Genomic DNA, 19,200 nt, shown 5'->3' on the forward strand with positions numbered 1-19,200 from the left:
GTGGCGGTCCAGCAGACATTTCAGGAGTCACCAAGTATTCACCAAAGAGAAGGAATTGGTGGATGTTGAGTCTGGAGAAGTGTGTGTAGATAGCCTGGGTCACATTGAGATCGAAAAAGACGAGGTGTTGGGTGTCTTGAAAAATATTAAGGTAGATAAGTCCCCAGGGCCTGATGGGATCTACCCCAGAATACTGAAGGAGGCTAGAGAGGAAATTGCTGAGGCCTTGACAGAAATCGTTGGATCCTCACTATCTTCAGGTTTTGTCCCGGAGGACTGGAGAATAGCCAATGTTGTTCCTTTGTTTAAGAAGGGTAGCAAGGATAATCCAGGGAACTACAGGCCGGTGAGCCTTACGTCAGTGGTAGGGAAATTACTAGAGAGAATTCTTCGAGACAGGATCTACTCTCATTTGGAAGCAAATGGACGTATTAGTGAGAGGCAGCATGGTTTTGTGAAGGGGAGGTCGTGTCTCACTAACTTGATAGAGTTTTTCAAAGAGGTCACAAAGATGACTGATACAGGTAGGGCAGTGGCAGTAAGGCCTTTGACAAGGTCCCTACTGGTAGACTGGTACAATAGGTGAAGTCACACGGGATCAGGAGTGAGCTGGCAAGGTGGATACAGAACTGGCAAGGCCATAGAAGGCAGAGAGTAGCAATCAAAGGGTGCTTTTCTGATTGAAGGGCTGTGACTAGTGGTGTTCCGCAGGGATCAGTGCTGGGACCTTTGCTGTTCGTAGTTTATATAAATGATTTGGAGGAAAATGTAACTGGTCTGATTAGTAAGTTTGCAGACGACACAAAGGTTGGTGGAATTGCGGGTAGCGATGAGGACTGTCAGAGGATTCAGCAGGATTTAGATCGTTTGGAGACTTGGGCGGAGAGATGGCCGATGGAGTTTAATCCGGACAAATGTGAGGTAACGCATTTTGGAAGTTTCTACCTCTGCTGCTGATTCCTAGGTGGAGTGCAACAACTGGATCATCCCACTTCAAGTTTACCTCCAGCCACCAAATAATGTATTTAACTCTGGCAGGCAACATAACGTTTTGAGCTCTTGGTTGCATCTGCAAAGGACGACAGGCGGAATTTTCTGCTTCGGCGGTTGGCGGTAAAGTCAGCGTGGTTCCCACTAGCCAGCTAAATGGGCTGCGTTTCATAAGAACATAAGAACTTGGAGCAGGAGTTCGCCATTCAGTGAGATCGTGGCTGATCTTTTGTGGACTCAGCCCCACTTTCCGGCCTGAACACCATAACCCTTAATCCCTTTATTCTTCAAAAAACTATCTCTCTTTATCTTAAAAACATTTAATGAAGGAGCCTCAACTGCTTCACTGGGCAGGGAATTCCATAGATTCACAACCCTTTTGGTGAAGAAATTCTTCCTAAACTCAGTACTAAATCTACTTCCCCTTATTTTGAGGCTATGTCCCCTAGTTCTGCTTTCACCCGCCAGTGGAAACAACCTGCCCGAATCTATCCTATCTATTCCCTTCATAATTTTAAATGTTTCTATAAGATCCCCCCTCATCCTTCTAAGTTCCAATGAGTACAGTCCCAGTCTACTCAACCTCTCCTCATAATCCAACCCCTTCAACTCTGGGATTAACCTCGTGAATCTCCTCTGCACACCCTCCAGTGCCAGTACGTCCTTTCTCAAGTAAGGAGACCAAAACTGAACACACTACTCCAGGTGTGGCCTCACTAACACCTTATACAATTGCAGCATAACCTCCCTAGTCTTAAACTCCATCCCTCTAGCAATGAAGGACAAAATTCCATTTGCCTTCTTAATCACCTGTGAACCAACTTTTTGCGACTCATGCACGAGCACACCCAGGTCTCTGCACAGCTGCATGTTTTAATATTTTATCATTTAAATAAACCCTTTTGCTGTTATTCCTACCAAAATGGATAACCTCACATTTGTCAACATTGTATTCCATCTGCCAGACCCTAGCCCATTCACTTAACCTATCCAAATCCTTCTGCAGACTTCCAGAATCCTCTGCACTTTTTGCTTTCCCACTCATCTTCGTGTCGTCTGCAAACTTGGATACATTGCACTTGGTCCCCAACTCCAATCATTACCTCGCTTCCTTTGACTGGTTCAATTACAAAAGAGGTCATGGAACCATCTGTGACTGTCCAAGCCAGGTCAAGCTCTCAGGATCTTGGATTCCATGGTCAGATGCCTATCAGCGCGTAAACATTTCAATGCTGAGCTTGTAAACACGGTGGCCTTGGCAACCAAGTATCCTGTCTCGAATTCAAGGCACCATTGTTTTTCCCTGCCCCTTTTCTGGGTCTCTGGAATTCTGCTGAGGTATTTGTGTTTACTTCTCCTGGAGCAGGCTGCCTGTTTGCATACTCTGCTAGATTTCTGCTGACGCTCTTTTTTTATGATTTGGTCAATGAAAGTCCAAATCACAATTCCGCATCAAGTGGATTTATTCCTACTTGCCAGTGTCTCACAAGTAGGAATAAAACACTTCAGTATAAGATAAATTTTATCAGTGAAATTAAAGAAATATCCAGTCAGTCATAGTATTTAAGTTAGTTCTCAGGAATTAGCAAGAGAACCCCAAATAGGAATTTCCCAGGATTCTTACAATCAGCAGCAGAAATGTATTGCGCAGCAATCTAAGGCCTCCTGGCTCCACATATTCCACAGAAAAGCCCTGGTTCAGTAAGGACTGTAGAACATTTTTTTCCCTTTCATTCCTGGGATCGAATCATAGAATTTACAATGCTGAAGGAGGCCATTCGACCATCAAGTCCGCAACAGCCCTTGGGAAGAGCACCCTACCCAAGCGCACACCTCCACCCTCCCAGTAACCCCACCCAGCCTTTTTGAACACTAAGCGCAATTGATCATGGCCAATCCACCTAACCTGCACATCTTTGGACTATGGGAGGAAACCGGAGCACCCGGGGAAACCCACACAGACACGGGGAGAACATGCAGACTCCGCACAGACAGTAACCCAAGCCGGGAATCGAACCTGGCACCCTGGACCTCTGAAGCAACTCTGCTAACCACTAAGCTACCGTGCTGCCATGAATGTCACTGATGGCCAATATTTATTACCCATCTCTAATTGCCTTTGAGAAGGTCACGGTGAACTGCTTTCTAAACAACTGAGTCGCATTTCATCATCAGCCATATTGCTCATCGTGTGGAGTCACATATAGACCAGACAGAGAAAGGACAACATATTTCCTTCTCAAGGGCCTTAAGTGAATCTGGTGGTTTTTTAAACCATAATCTGGTTGCATGGTTACTATTACTGACACTAATTTTTATTCCAGATTTATTTAATTAACTGAATTTAAATTCCTCAGATGCCTTGGTGGGATTTGAACTTGTGTCTTCGGATCATTCGCCCAAGCCCCTGGATTACTAGTCCAGTAACAAGCACTATTCTATCATTCCGAGGCAGAATGTCAGCAGTAGCACCAGGCGTACCTAAACGGAGCGCCATCAACCGGCTGAAGTTACAACACAGGACCACATGCATGCTAAACAGCAGAAGGGCACGCTACAGACAGAACTGAGTGAGCCAACAACTAATGGAGCTGATCGAAGCTCTGCATCCTGCCACATACAGTTGTGAATGATGGTGGGCAATGAAACAGCGCATGGGGGATAGGAGGCTTCATAAAAATCCTCATCCTCAACGATGACGGAGCCCAGTATGTGAGTGGAAGAAACACGGCTGAAATATTTACCACCATCTTCAGCAGGTGCTGAGTGGACAATCCATTTCTCTCTTCTCCTGAAGTCCTTTGCATCACCGATTCCAGTCATCAGCCAATTTAATTTGCTCCCATTTGATATGAAGAAATGGCTAACAAACGTACTGGACAAAGCAAAAGCCTGGACAGCATCCTGACTGCAGTACTCAACTTATGCTTCAGAACTAGTTGTGCCCTGAACCAAGCTTTTCCAAATCAACTACTACACAGGCACAGACCTGATGTAGGATCGCTGTGTCTATTTGTATACCTGTAACGACGTACCATATACCAAATAACAGAAATTCAAGACTGGGCTTATTGGGTGAAACGCAATTTGCAACTTTTATTTTATCAACTAGTAGTGTTTACTGGTAAGCTTCAATTTTCACGCAGGTACAGAATTTAGGACGGTCCGACTAGCCCTGCAGTAAGCTAGTCAGATGTATCGATTGTTTGTCCTTAGCAAATACAGATAAGTTGAATTGAATTTAAAATACAATTGTAGTTTGTGGTAATTCGGCTCCGAATCAAAATGTACAATACAAAAGCGAAACAAAAGAAAATGGCAGTTTGCAAAGCTAGCAGTAAGTTTCAGAAATTAGGTAAGACTAGAAAAAGAAGTGAGGACTCATCCCGACAACTGAACTCTTTTAAACCTTAGGTCCCCTTCACGGCTGTGATTGGGTTGAAATAATTTATAATTCATTTAATTCGAGCAAATGTCTGTCTGTCAAATATAAGAGATAAAGGTGGCTGTATTTTTCCACTCTAAGAAAACCTTTCCCACCAATTTTAGCACTGTGCTGACTGATTGGTACCATCGAAACAAAACTAGGATTTTGTCCAAGTTCTTTGTTAGACAAAGGGTCTTTTTGCAGCATGACCTTCGCAGACTCTAAACTTGCAAACATGTGCTTATCAGATCAATTCGCAAGCACTCGGCATTTCTTACTGTTGTGGTTAATATATATTGATTTAGTTAATTGCTCTTCAATGACCTTTGATACAAGCCTTTTATCTATTCTCTTTCGCTAACTCAAAAGTAGATTTCTATCACCTGACAAAGTGAAACATTTCCCAGTTATGTCCTGTCCATAAAAAGCAGGACAATTACAATCTGGTGAAATTACCGTTCCATTACTCTACTCTTGATCAAGGTGGAAGATTGCCATTTGAGAGCACTGTCCATGAAGTCTGCTTGCCATGGTTCATTCTGGGTTCTGCCAGTGCCACCCAGCTCCTGATGTCATTCCAGTCTTGGTCTAAATATGGGCAAAATAATTCAATTTTAAAGCTGAGTTGCGAGTTACTGCCCTTGACCACAAGACAGACATTTACTGAGTGAAACACCAAGGAGTCCTTGCAAAATTGAAGTCAATGGGAATCGAGGGGAGGAGGCTAGAGTCATATCTAGTCTACAAGATGATGTTTGTAAAATGCCCAAACTAAAGGTTCTGTGCCTAAGCAAGTCTCTCACCATTAAGTAACAGAGTCACCCCTCCATATGTTCCTTATTTTCTATCCTTCCTAAATTCTACAAACCGTTAACTGTTAACCTTTAGTTTGGGCATTTTGTTATTTTTCCCGAATCTAGTCTTATCTGCTGATTTACTATTTGATCCGTATTCTGCATATTAACGTATGTACATTACCGCTATACGTATTTTACTGGTGCCTTACACATAAGAACCCGAGGGCTAAAGATAATAGCAAATTCGTAAGGAAACAATATCAGACAGATCATGACGTCTGTAACAGCGCAGTGTATGAGTTTGCGGGAACTTGCCGGATGGTGAGAGACTTGGACAATAAAAACTACTCACGGGATAAGAAAGTCAGCAACAAACTGAGAGAAATGAACTCAGTAAACAAACCAGCTCCCGGACTGTTGGATTCCTGTTGGCGGCGCCAAAAAGGCCAGCGCCAAAACAGATGAGCGCCAAAAGGTCGGCGCCAAAACGTACCCGACCCGTACAGTGAATGGTCATGGTGCCCTGGACTTGGTTCTGACTGCAATCACCAGAGGAACCATCACTCTCGCCAGTATTCAGAACTAAATACTGGTTGGAAAATCACTCAGCAGGCTACCCACTTTCTTGACTGCCTGGTTCCCATTCCTCTTTTCCTGCCTAGCTGTGGGGTGATTACGTCCACAAACATGCCATTCATGAAGCTCTTCTCACCGATGCACCCCAGTGCCACCAGTTGCTTCTCAACTTGTTTTCCCCTTGTGGGAGAGTCTAGGACCAGAGGGCAGGATCTCAGAGTGAGGGGTCGCCCATTTCAGACAGATGCGGAGGAATTTCTTCTCTCAGAGTTGTGAATCTGTGGAATTCTTTACCGTAAAAAGCTGTAGAGGCTGGGTCGTTAAGTATGTTCAAGGCTGAGATAGACAGAGTTTTAATCAGTGAGGGAATCAAGGATCGTCGAGATAAGGCAAGAAAATGAAGTTGAGGATTATCATATCAGATCAGTCATGATCTCATTGAATAACGGAGCAGAATCGATGGCCCGAATGGCCTACTTCTCCTCGGTCTTGCAATCAACTTCTGAACTCCCGAGCTCAAGTTCCTGCAGTTGACCACTGTTCCTCCAGAAGACGTGGACCAGGATGTATACTCCATGCCTCTCTGCTGCCCATGTATATATTATGTAATAAACTGAAATATGTGTGTGTGTTTGTTGACAAACTTCTCTTTCGGTTCTTTGGCCAATCGCAACCAAACTTGCTGGAAGGGTAGCTCAGACCAGAAAATAATCTTTAATGTCACCAATAGGCTTACATTAACACTGCAATGAAGTTACTGTGAAAATCCCCTAGTTGCCACACTCCGGCACCTGTTCAGGTACACGGAGGGAGAATTCAGAATGTCCAATTCACTTAACAGCACGTCTTTTGGGACTTGTGGGAGGAAACCGGAGCACCCGGAGGAAACCCACGCAAACACTGGGAGAACGTGCAGACTCCGCACAGACAGTGACCCAAGTCGGGAATCGAACCCGGGTCCCTGGTGCTGTGAAGCAACAGTGCTGACCACTGTGCTACCATGTCACCCATAAAGTTTGAACTCAGCCAACCAGGAGTCGAACCAGTCTTCTCCTGATTCGTAGTCAGACCCGTTATCCATTGCGCCACTGGCCCAGCATATCATAGGAGCGTTGACATCTAACCCCGGGAAGGGAGAGGGTTGGGGGGGAGGCTGTGGTTTCCTTGTAGGCTATTCCGTTGCCGACCTATTTGTGTGTCCACTGACATCATTACTCGGACATGCTTTAATCAAGCATAACCATGCATTCCAAGAAAGAGTGTGGCAAATTCACGTCTTAAATTCCTGACTTACTTTCATATTTCATTTATCTTTTTTTCATATTTTATTTGTTTTGTGTAAGTTCCGTTCTGAGATGTTATTGGTTGGCAAGGGAAAGTGGCAGAAGGCACGCAAAGCCAGGGACGATGAAGAGATTGGAGCAAAAAGGCAATGGAAAGCAACAGGCAGCAACGAGAGAAAGTAAAAATGGATAGGCTAGAGCAAGAAAGCACGAGGTTAATTGAGAGTGACAATGCAAGAAGAATTGCTTCTGCAAGTAAGAGATTGAGAGATCTGTAAGGAGGCTTTTATCCATGATCCTCATAATTGAGTCAGACCCAGAATCTGTTCTTTTATGGGATGTGAGTATCACTGGCTAGGCCAGCATTGGTTGCCCATCCTAATTGCCCCTTCAACTGAGTGTCTCGCTCGGCCATTTCAGTGAGGGCATTTAAGAGTCAATCACATTGTTGTGGGTCTGGAGTCACATTTAGGCCAGACCTAAATGTAAGGGCGGCAGATTTCCTTCCCTAAAGGACATTAGTGAACCAGAGGGGTTTTTAACAACAGCCAATAGGGGGAGACAGTGGCATGGTGGTATTGTCATTGGACTAGCAATCCAGAGACTCAGGGTAATTCTCTGGGGACCAGGTTTGAATCCCGCCATGGCAAATGGTGAAATATGAATTCGATATAAAAAACAACTGGAAGTAAACGTCTGATAATGACTATGAAACCATTGTCAATTGTCGTTAAAAAACCCATCTGGCTCACTAATGTCCTTTAGTGAAGGAAATCTACCGTCTTTATCTGGTCTGGCCTACATGTGACTCCAGATACACGGCAATGTGGTTGACTCTTGAGTGCCCTGATGGTCAATAAGTGCTGACCCAGCCAGCGATGCCCACATCCCACATGGACAAATAAAGAAAAATCCAGTCATGCTCATCTTTACTGACATTAGCTTCATATTCCAGATTTATTAATTTAATTTAAATTCTGCCAGCTGCCGTGGTGGGATTTGAACCCATGTCCCCAGAGTTTTAGCCTGGGGCCTCTGGATTACTAGCCCGGTGACATTATCACCATGTTTCCCATTGGCAGTAAAGTAGAGATGTATGAATATCGTGATGCAAAATAGTGGGAAGTATGTAGCCATACAAAATGTAGATATTGCCCCTAAGTGAGCCAGCTGACTGGAATGTTCTTCTGATGGGGAACAACAACAAAATCAAAACACTTCTTGAACAGCATCAGAAAATTTTGCATCTGAGTCACCAAGAAATCTCTTTATTTTGGCTCGAAGAAAGAACTTCAAATGTAGTCGATCATGAAATATTTAATATTTCAACAAACACTGAAACGTGGAAAATAGGAGGGGGCCATTCGGCCCTTCGAGCCTGCTCCGCCATTCATTAGGATCATGGCTATCCATCAAGTTCAATACCCTGATCCCACCTTCCCCCTTGATCCCTTTAGCCCCAAGAGCTGTATCTAATTTCGTCTTGACATTGCACAATGTTTTGTCCTCAACTACTCTCTCTGGGAGTGAATTCCACCGATTCACCACTCTCTGGGTAAAGAAATTTCTCCTCATCTCAGTCCTAAAGGGTTTACCCCTTATCCTCAAACTATGACCCCTAGTTCTGGACTCCCCCACCAACGGGAGCGTTCTTTCTGAATCTACCCTGTCTAATCCTGTTAGAATTTTATAAGTTTCTACGAGATCCCCTCTCGCTCTTCTAAACTCAAATGAATCTAATCCTAACCGATTTAGTCTCTCCTCATATGACAGTCCCACAATCCCAGGAATCAGCCTGGTAAACCTTTGCTGTACTCCCTCCATTGCAAGAACATCCTTCCTCAGATAAGGACACTAAAACTGCACGCAATACTTCAGGTGTGGCCTCACCGATATCCTATACAATTGCAGTAAAAAAAGGCAGAGAGTGACAGTGAAAATGGAAAGAGTGATACAGATTATGCCTTTGACACCTGTTTAAAATATTCAAGAGTACTAGCAAACATTGAGGAATATAGGTGTAGTTGTAAATTTTGATTGAGTATTTTGAGTGATATTCAGGATGTGGAGAATGATGAGTAGAAATCATGTGGTAAAACTTAAAAATCTAATTCTACTACACTCAAGCCAAGTAAATCCAATTAATTGTGAAAATTATAATATTTTGTCAAATACCAGTTTTGAAAATAATTGTATGAAAGACGGTAATTAAATGAATTGTTGAATGAAATCTGTTGGCTATTCAGTCCACATGTCCATATGATGAATATCTCAGCTTATTTAATTTAAAATCATTTTGTCATCTTCTTAAAATCTTATTTTTAATTTTAAACCATTTATTTCATGACAAAGAGCAGGTAGCCTACCTTAATACAAGATAAAAGTTAGTAAATAAATACCATTCACCAGGTACTCACCAATCAGCTGCTCATCTGATTTTGCTATTTTACAGGGGGGTTAACTAAAATATTTTACAAATAGTCACTTGGTAGTACACAACTTGAATAGTGCTATAAAAAAAGACATATTGTCGAAGCTTTTTGTCTTGTACTCATCAGGGCGATTCACAAGAATACCAGGTTAAAGAGAACAACAATTTATATTCCATGAGAGCGAATGCTAATTGACAAGTGTCAGTCACCGGTTAACTGGTGCAGTCTCCATGGGAGCATCTCAACCAATCAGAGCCCACTTGCCAGCCAGTCAGTACTCTCTTTGCATGCAATATAAATTGTTGTTCCCTTTACATTTGATCGTCTTACGAATTGACCTGATGAGTGCAAGATGAAAAGCTTCGACAGTATATGTATATTTTCAGCAATATTAAATTTTTTTACTTAACTCTTATTGTCTAAAATTTTTAGCTTTGACAGAAAAATTCAGAACATTTTAGTGCTACTATCCCACGTTATTTAATTATAACTTTATCCTCTAGATCTAATGAATTGATTGAGCATTACATAGAATTTACAGTGCAGAAAGAAGTCATTCGGCCCATCGAGTCTGCACCCTACCCAAGGTCAGCACCTCCATCATATTCCCATAACCCAGTAACCCCACCTAACACTAAGGGCAATTTATCATGGCCAATCCACCTAACCTGCACATCTTTGGACTGTGGGAGGAAACCGGAGCACCCGGAGGAAACCCACGCACACACGGGGAGAACGTGCAGACTCCGCACAGACAGTGACCCAAGCCGGGAATCGAACCCGGGTCCCTGGAGCTGTGAAGCAATTATGCTATCCACAATGCTACCGTGCTGCCCTGTTGTAATTATCTGATAATATATAGGTATCCCCATTTAAAGTGTGTTCTCATGGCTTGTTTTGTTTTAGCACTATTATCAATCGGGAAAGTTCACTGAATAGTGCTACCCACTTTTTTGTTTTAGCACAGTGACTGCGCACGCACCACTTCCCCCTCCCATTCGCCGCTTCCCCCTCCCATTCGCCGCTTCCCCCTCCCATTCGCCGCTTCCCCCTCCCATTCGCCGCTTCCCCCTGCCATTCGCCGCTTCCCCCTCCCATTCGCCGCTTCCCCCTCCCATTCGCCGCTTCCCCCTCCCATTCGCCGCTTCCCCCTGCCATTCGCCGCTTCCCCCTGCCATTCGCCGCTTCCCCCTCCCATTCGCCGCTTCCCCCTCCCATTCGCCGCTTCCCCCTCCCATTCGCCGCTTCCCCCTCCCATTCGCCGCTTCCCCCTCCCATTCGCCGCTTCCCCCTCCCATTCGCCGCTTCCCCCTGCCATTCGCCGCTTCCCCCTGCCATTCGCCGCTTCCCCCTGCCATTCGCCGCTTCCCCCTGCCATTCGCCGCTTCCCCCTCCCATTCGCCGCTTCCCCCCTCCCATTCGCCGCTTCCCCCTCCCATTCGCCGCTTCCCCCTGCCATTCGCCGCTTCCCCCTGCCATTCGCCGCTTCCCCCTGCCATTCGCCGCTTCCCCCTGCCATTCGCCGCTTCCCCCTGCCATTCGCCGCTTCCCCCTGCCATTCGCCGCTTCCCCCTGCCATTCGCCGCTTCCCCCTGCCATTCGCCGCTTCCCCCTGCCATTCGCCGCTTCCCCCTGCCATTCGCCGCTTCCCCCTCCCATTCGCCGCTTCCCCCTGCCATTCGCCGCTTCCCCCTGCCATTCGCCGCTTCCCCCTGCCATTCGCCGCTTCCCCCTGCCATTCGCCGCTTCCCCCTGCCATTCGCCGCTTCCCCCTGCCATTCGCCGCTTCCCCCTGCCATTCGCCGCTTCCCCCTTCAGCATGGAAGGATCGGGAGAGGAAAACCGCAAGGTGGAGGGTTGGAAGAGGGATGCAGCGAGTAGGAGGGTTGGAAGTGGGCAAGCAATCACATGGCCAGTGAATGCAACCTCTGCTACAATTCTCTCAATCTTGCCAGTTCTTAATGCACTTTCTTTCTTCGAACACAAGTGAGCGTTTTGTCTCTGTTCTTAAGTGAAATGAGCCCTGTGACCTGGTACAAACGAGCGCATATTGGAGAGGTGTGGGAGAGCTGACAAATTATGCATGTTTTTATTTGTCAGCCAAGAGCCTCGAAGGCTACAACTGTAAGAGCAAAGCGCTTTAACCTTTGGTTATGCAGAATGTCATCTGGACTGAACTGGTAAAGCCAGATTCTGCTCTTTGGTACCTTGTCCAAACGGTCCCTCTACCCCTGTGTGTCTCAACAGTGCGTATTGATTGGCTATTCAACCCTGGAAGGTATCACCGCTGAGCTTCATCCTGCCATCACCTAAATGTCTCCACGTTTCACTGGGTTGCGATTAGAAATGGGAACCCTGGCTGATTATTCCGATTATTTCTCTCTCTTTTTCATAATGGAATGGTGCTGAAACAATTCTTGGCACTGCTGATGCTGTTGCGGGCGAGATCAGCTGAATTTAACACAAACTAGGGACTAGCTTTCCTACCGTCTTTGGTTGCGTGGCTCAATTCCACACTCGGTAGCACATCAAGCACTGAGCCATCAGTAGCTTCTGAAGATTTGTTTTAACTCTGCCCACACAAGTGAGATTTGGTGTCACCCATTGCTTGCGTAGTTTAGAATGACTTGAATAAGACTTTCCGTCAACACCTTTTTAAAGCTGGGGAGAGGATGTGTGTGAATTATTTCTAGTAATGGTTATAAAAACAAGCTTTATCAGAGCAACAAAAAGGGATACTGTCTCTATTTGCCTTATTTTGTTTAATGAAGACAGTTGAGCTACGTTCAGCTCAGGAGCTTCATGGTAAGAAAGTATCTCGGGTCGCTTGCAGGACACCTTTGAAACAAATCCAACATTCATAGTGCTTAGCCAAGTACCTTAGAATGCTAGGTCGAGAAGAATAATTTTAGTCATTTACATCCTGAGTGAGCTGAGGAGAAATTTGGATTTTGTTTTGCTTTTAGGTGAAAAGCCATATCAGTGCAGCCAATGTAGCATGCGATTTATCCAGAAGTATCTACTGCAGAGACATGAGAAGATACACACGGGTAAGTGAAATACCAGGAGTTTGTGCTGGTGACACGAGATAAACATAGTCTGTGAAACTCCTTAAAGAGACATTATCCCTTTTGTTGACCTAAAAAAGATGAAAGCACATATATTCTAGCATTCAAAACTGTACGCAGTATTTGTCATCTGCTCCTTGTTCGCGAATACAAGAAGCAGCGTATCTTGGTTGGCCAACCTACAGCAGGGCGAGATTTTAAACAAGTTCTCAGTTGTTCTCTCTTCAGATCTCAGTTCTTGAAAAATACCCAGGTTATTTGAAACCCTTTGAGTAATGAAGGCGCATTCACCTGTCAAACATGCGCCACTTTTCTCTCTCTCAAGATCCGCAAAGTGTATTCTCTGAGCAGGTGTATTATGGAATGGATTTGGGGAATTGTAAAGGACTAAAAATCTGACACTATTCATTGAATATATCAAAAAAAAATTGAATACATCTTGCATTTTGATCTTGGTGCAGACTGTTCCTGTAATCATCATAGGTTTTGATAAATTCACATTATATTGTCATAGACACCATGTATATCTCTATTTATTCTGTCAAAGTTCATTACTGCTGAAAATAGCATGTATCTTACAAATGCGATTGCTGAAGAGATACCATACAGCCTAGGTAAGCGATGAAAGAGGGATACTGTCTCTTTAGTTTCCTACCCTGACCGCAAACTGTGCCTCTATCCATTTCCTAACATGATATATCAAAATGAAGGCTATTGAATCGAACAGTATTTGGCAATGTAATACCAAGGCGCTCCCATCAAACCCTATACACTGTCGTGTAAAGTAGCATTGGTTATTTATTGTCTCTCCTCTGTCATATCATTTTATCCTCGGTGACATTGAACTCGGATCTGTCAACTTTGCCCTTTTCCCCCACCTTATCTGATGCCCTTGCGCCTTCCTTTTTGTATGAGGTACAATTTTGAATGCTACTCTTTCCCTCTTTCTCTCTCTCCCTCTCCCGCTATCCTCGTAATTGATCTACTCAATAGGTAGAATTTCACGCTCCCCCCAGTTCGGGTACACTGAGGGAGAATTCAGAATGTCCAATTCACCTAACCTGCACGTCTTTGGACTGTGGGAGGAAACCAGAGCACCCAGAGGAAACCCACGCAGACACTGGGAGAACATGCAGACTCCGCACAGACAGTGATCCAAGCCGGGAATCGAACCTGGGACCCTGGCGCTGTGAAGCCACAGTGCTACCGTAAACTTTACCCCATTTTGGGCAGGAAGGGGGGAGGTGGGGGGCCCTCACTCTGAAAGCCCTCTCCGAGTTGGGGTGTCCTTCCCCCTGGGATGTTTGAGCTCTTTCCTGCCTCCCATCCCTGTGACTTATCTTTTCAAAGATCCCGGGACTTAGTCCCAGGCAGAGCACTGCAGTACCACTTCTGGCCACTGCAGCGCTGTGCCTGGCCGGGTTGAAGAGATGTCAGCCAATCAGGTTGGCTGACAGCGCTCATGGGCGGAACTTTCTCCCAAATGGCAGGTCGATAACACAGTGGTTAGCACAGTTGCTTTACAGCTCCAGGGTCCCAGGTTCGATTTCCGACTTGGGTCACTGTCTGTGAGAGTCTGCACTCTGTCCCCGTGTCTGCGTGGGTTTCCTCCGGGTGCTCCGGTTTCCTCCCACAGTCCAAAGATGTGCAGTTTACGTGTATTGGCCATGATAAATTGCCTTTCGTGTCCAAAAAGGTTAGGTGGGGTTACTGGATTATGGGGATAGGGTGGAGGTGTGGGCTTAAGTGGGACGCTCTTTCCAAGGGCCAGTCCAGACTCGATGGGCCGAATGGCCTCCTTCTGTGCTGTAAATTTTATGATTCTACGATGATTCGATGAAGTCCTGTCCACTGCTAATCAACACTCAAGTGGGTGTTAAATTGCAGTGGGAGCTCGCGAGTCGGCGGCTGTGCGTTAGGCGCGACTCTTGGAATGGGAATATTGAAACCATTGTCTTCAGCCCAAACTCCATTCCCTCAGCACGGATTGCATCTCCCACCATGGCCATTATTTCAGGCTCAGCCAGGCCTCTCTGCCTCTGCTACACCCATCTCCCCCTCGAAGACCCTAATTAAAATCCAGCCTCTGACTGAGTTTTTAGTCACCCTTCTTGATATGTCCTCCATTGTCTCGGTGCCTATTTTTGTCTGATTATGTCACTGTAAATGCCTTGGGATATTTTTTGATATTAAAGGTACTATAGAAATGTTGCATACAATATATCACCCACTGTCACTAATATACTATATCCACTCATTGACACTAATGCACAGGACCTTTGTGTGACGCTCCATTTTGGACTGGAACAAAGAATCCCTCAATATTACAACAGAATCTCACAACACTCCATGATGATGGCAGTGTGACACAGCGTGGTGTAGTTGGGTCAGGTTGTGGGGGGAGTGGTGTTTGGATACGGTTGGGTTGGGGGTGATGGGGCAGAGGGCAATTGGTTGTGGTGCTCAATTCAGTCATGCTGGTTAATCTCCGAATTAAACCAGAGATTAGGCTGTAACGTTTCCAGGGTAAGTTTCCAAGTAAGCCCCATGTATCTACCCCTAGTTTCTGACACTGAGCTTAGGGTTGGAGATATTTGTCTACAGTCCCAGGCAGTGGCAATTGCCTCATCAGAAGTTTAAATTTCCTGGGAATGTAAGTGCGTGCATCAGGACATCCTCATGGTCCCGAGGCGCAATATAGACTTACATCCAGATTTTCCTGCTCTGAACATCAGAGGATTCAAGTCAATATATCGTTATATTGCTTCTAGCTCTATTGCCAGTCACCTTAAATCTGTCCTCTGGTTGCTGTCCTTTCTGCCACTGGAAACAGTTTCTCCTTATTTTCCTTATTAAACCCTTTAGCAAATATCTTCCTGACGTTCTCTGCTCTAAAGAGAACAATCCCAGCTTCTCGACATAACTAGGTTCCTCAGCAATGTACCCTCTCCAAGGCCTTGACATGCTTATAAAGTGTGTTCTCTAGAATTGGATACAACACTCCAGTTGGGGCCTAATGTGTTTTATAAAAGTTTGGTATAACTTCCTTGCTTTTATACTCTATTCCTCTTATACTTTACTGTATCAGGACCTTCATTCCAATGATGTAATATAGAAGTACGATCAAAGTGGCACTCTTAATATATCACCCTCTTAGTACGGCCACTGTAATATGCCCTGATTCTTACTTTGACATCAATACACTGGGCTGCTTCAGTGACAATGTAGTGTGCTAATTCCTCACTGTGGATATGTGATGCACTGTCACTAAGGTACATCCAGCATGATACACAGGATCAGATATTCTTATTGTGGCATTGTAACGTATCAACCCCTAGGTGTGATGTGTGTTACTAATTTACTTGGTTCTAAGACACAGAAATGCAATTGGGCCTCGTTTCATTAATATACTGGCTTGCTCACTGTGTTAGTTCACTGTAGCTGGTCATTGAGTGTAATGTAGTCCCCCCCCCCCTTTTTTTTTAAACTATACCATACCAAATCAGTCACTGTGATACTGGAGCACTTATTTTGACAACCATCTTCCTGAGAATTCATTCTGACCCTACTGATGTATCAGCCCTTCAATGTGATGCTGATAATCCGGGACCCTCACTATAACACTGTTAAATTCTGGGACCCTTGCTGTGGCCTCATGGTATGTATGAAATGCGCATTGTGCCACTGATTTGTTGACTGCTCGGCATTGTGATATACCAGAGCATTCATCGAGAAAATGTAATATACCTGAATCTGGATTTCCGATGGTTTCTTTGATATCTATTTTGAGCTCTTAATGGCATGGTCTGTAAGATCAGTGTATAACTGAGTTGGCTATACAGACCAAGAAAGTCCCAGGTTTGATCCTTGGTCTGTGCTCAGTTAGCTGATCTCAATCAGCACAACATTTGAGAGCTACAATTGGCCCTAGGTTAACAATTGGATAAATCGACCAGTGCCGCAATCTGCTGGAAAGCATCCGAATGTGTGATTCGGGTGAGGAGTGCTGCAGTGGCCCATGTAAATGAATAGTTTGCCAGCATTCACAGTCCAGGCTCACTGAATTGCTGCTCCAGGAAAGTATTGAAAGGCGCACACGCCCTTGGGCCCCAGCAAGAGTTTGCATGTCCAGTGAAAGGTAGAGAGATTTAGGCAGGGAAGCATTACAATTTTATCTGCTTCAAATTTGTGCTGTGTTCCCAGCCACTTACTTGGATTAAAACACTGGGAGCAGAAATTCGAGCAAAAGTTCTTGTACATTGCAAAAAAAAACATGCATTAGAAGATTCTTTCTTTGATTTCACAGGTGAGAAGCCATTCCACTGTGATGAATGTGACATGAGGTTTATTCAGAAGTACCATATGGAACGACACAAACGGACACACAGTGGGGAGAAACCATACCAGTGTGAATACTGCCTACAGGTACTGTATTATAGGAGCAGCATTAATACTGACTACAATAACTGTTACAGGAGCGACCCAAATACAGACGACAACCTACTGCATCACAAGAACAGTGTTAATACTGACTACGCTTTTGTATTACAGGAACTATGTTCATTCTTAGTACAAGTTTCTGTATTACAGGAGCAACGTGAATACTACTACAGGTTACTGTATTCAAGGAGTAGTGTTTATACTCATTACAAGGGACTCTATTACAGGGGCAGTGTTTATTGGTACGCTGCCCATAGAGACTGATGACATTTCAAAAGAGATGAATTTCCCCAAATGGCCACAAATAAACTGGTGGACAAAGTTTCACTTTTTAAGACTTTTACTGTAACACAAACTAAAATTAACATAGATCAAACTAAAGACGAGGCTCTTTTGCATTAGCTAACACAACTGAGGTATGTCTTGTGCGACAATTTTACTTTGCACCACCTTTCTGGTAGATAGGTGATATGAAAGGAACTGTCCCAAAGTCACACTCAACTCTCCAGCAGTGGCTCACTTCTCCCTGCCACACCAGGTCGAAATATCCATTATCTTCAAAATTGTTCCCCTCCACCAAGTTTTCCCAAATAAGATATTACCAGCAAGGCTCACCTCGATGACTCCCTGTTCCTTATATGTTCAAGAGCCCAATTTCGTCTTTTCCCTTTTGAACAGAAACTGAACCCTTAAAAGCATCCTGTTTAGTCGTTAACAAAACGTTCTCCATGCTTTTCCACAGCAGTAGCTTCCTGCGTCTCAAACACATCTATCCTTTCTCTGTGAGATACTGTGAACGGGCTTAAAATTGCCACCCCCTCAGCGGGTGTCTATTTGAGTTTCTCTCCCCACGTCAATCAGATCACAATGGGCATTTCTCGTGTTTATTTTTGAAATGTTTTTATTGGTTTTCACGTTTTATGTTACACGTTTCAGTTCGTAGGTTAAGTTACAGATTGCAAAACCGCGTGTAATACAAATGAAAACAATCAAGGAGAAATTACGATTACAAAAGAGATAAACCAAAGAGCAAAAAGGAAAACCGAAATCACGATCACTGTACAGATTTACACATTCTTGTCTCCCCTCCCTCTGTGGCCGTGGTCCCCATTTGGCTGACCCACCTCTCCCTGAGTAGCCCAAATGTCTATTACTCAGCGTGTTTATTTTATTTAATGTTTTTTTGTTCACTCTGGTTTTCCACTTCCCCTCAGGCCCGTCCCCTGCAGCTCTGCCCCTTGTGCCCCGCGGTCTCTTTTTTTTGTGAGCTTTTCTCCTCCATCCCCCCCCCCCCCTTCCTTTTCCTTTATGTTCCTTGGTTTGTCTGTGCTCCCCTCCTCCCCGCTCTTGTTCTATTGGTTGCTGGCTAGGAACAGGTCTTGGAACAAGTTGATGAACGGCCTCCACATCCTGTGGAAGCCCTCTTCAGATCCTCGGCAGGAAAATTTTATCGTCTCCTACTGGAGGAATTCTGACAGGTTGGACGGCCAGACTGCAGCGTTGGATGGTGCTGCCAATCGCCAGCCGAGCAGGATTCTTCGGCGGGCAATTCGGGAGGCAAAGGTTAGGGCGTTGTTCCACCCCCCCTCCCCACAAAGAGGGGGGCTGCTCTGAGACCCTGAAGACCGCCAGTTTTGGGCATGGTTCACCTTCATCCCCATAACCTTGATGTGGAGATGCCGGTGTTGGACTGGGGTGGGCACAGTAAGAAGTCTTACAACACCAGGTTAAAGTAATTTGCCTGAAGAAGGAGCAGCTCTGAAAGCTAGTAATTCCAAATAAACCTGTTGGACTTTTACCTGGTGTTGTAAGACTTCTTACTGTGCCCATAACCTTGGACATTGCCTCAAAGAAGGTCGTCCAGAACCCGACAAGTCTGGCACAGGCCCAGAACATGTGGATGTGGTTGGCCGGGTCACCCTGGCACCGTTTGCATTTGTCCTCCACCTCCGGGAAGAATCTGCTCATTTTGGGTGCTGGTTACGTGTGCTGTGTGCACCACCTTTAGCTACATTAGGCTCAGCCCTGTGCATGTGGAGGTGGAGTTCGCCCTGTGTAGTGCTTCGATCCCCACCACTACTATACCTAGGTCTTACTCCCATATTTCCCTTGTCTCGTCCAGGGGGGAGCTTACCACCTCCAACAGTCGTACAGGTCCCTGCCGTTCTCCACCCCCCCCCCCCTCTT

At 45.1% G+C, this 19,200-nt stretch overlaps 1 protein-coding gene across 4 annotated transcripts in view; it reads left to right on the top strand.

The window, feature by feature from the left end:
* Positions 1-19,200, top strand: part of znf740b (zinc finger protein 740b) — a 146,015-nt gene that overhangs the window by 92,531 nt on the left and 34,284 nt on the right. For 3 of the 4 annotated variants that reach the window (XM_038786599.1, XM_038786600.1, XM_038786601.1), the window contains 2 exons: positions 12,472-12,555; positions 16,880-16,998. In XM_038786599.1, the coding sequence (XP_038642527.1) occupies positions 12,472-12,555; positions 16,880-16,998 (203 nt within the window). The remainder of the gene's footprint in view (positions 1-12,471; positions 12,556-16,879; positions 16,999-19,200) is intronic. The other variant, XM_038786602.1, reaches the window with a different exon arrangement.

The sequence above is a fragment of the Scyliorhinus canicula genome, chromosome 28 (genome assembly GCF_902713615.1).
Source record: "Scyliorhinus canicula chromosome 28, sScyCan1.1, whole genome shotgun sequence".
NCBI lineage: Eukaryota > Metazoa > Chordata > Chondrichthyes > Carcharhiniformes > Scyliorhinidae > Scyliorhinus > Scyliorhinus canicula.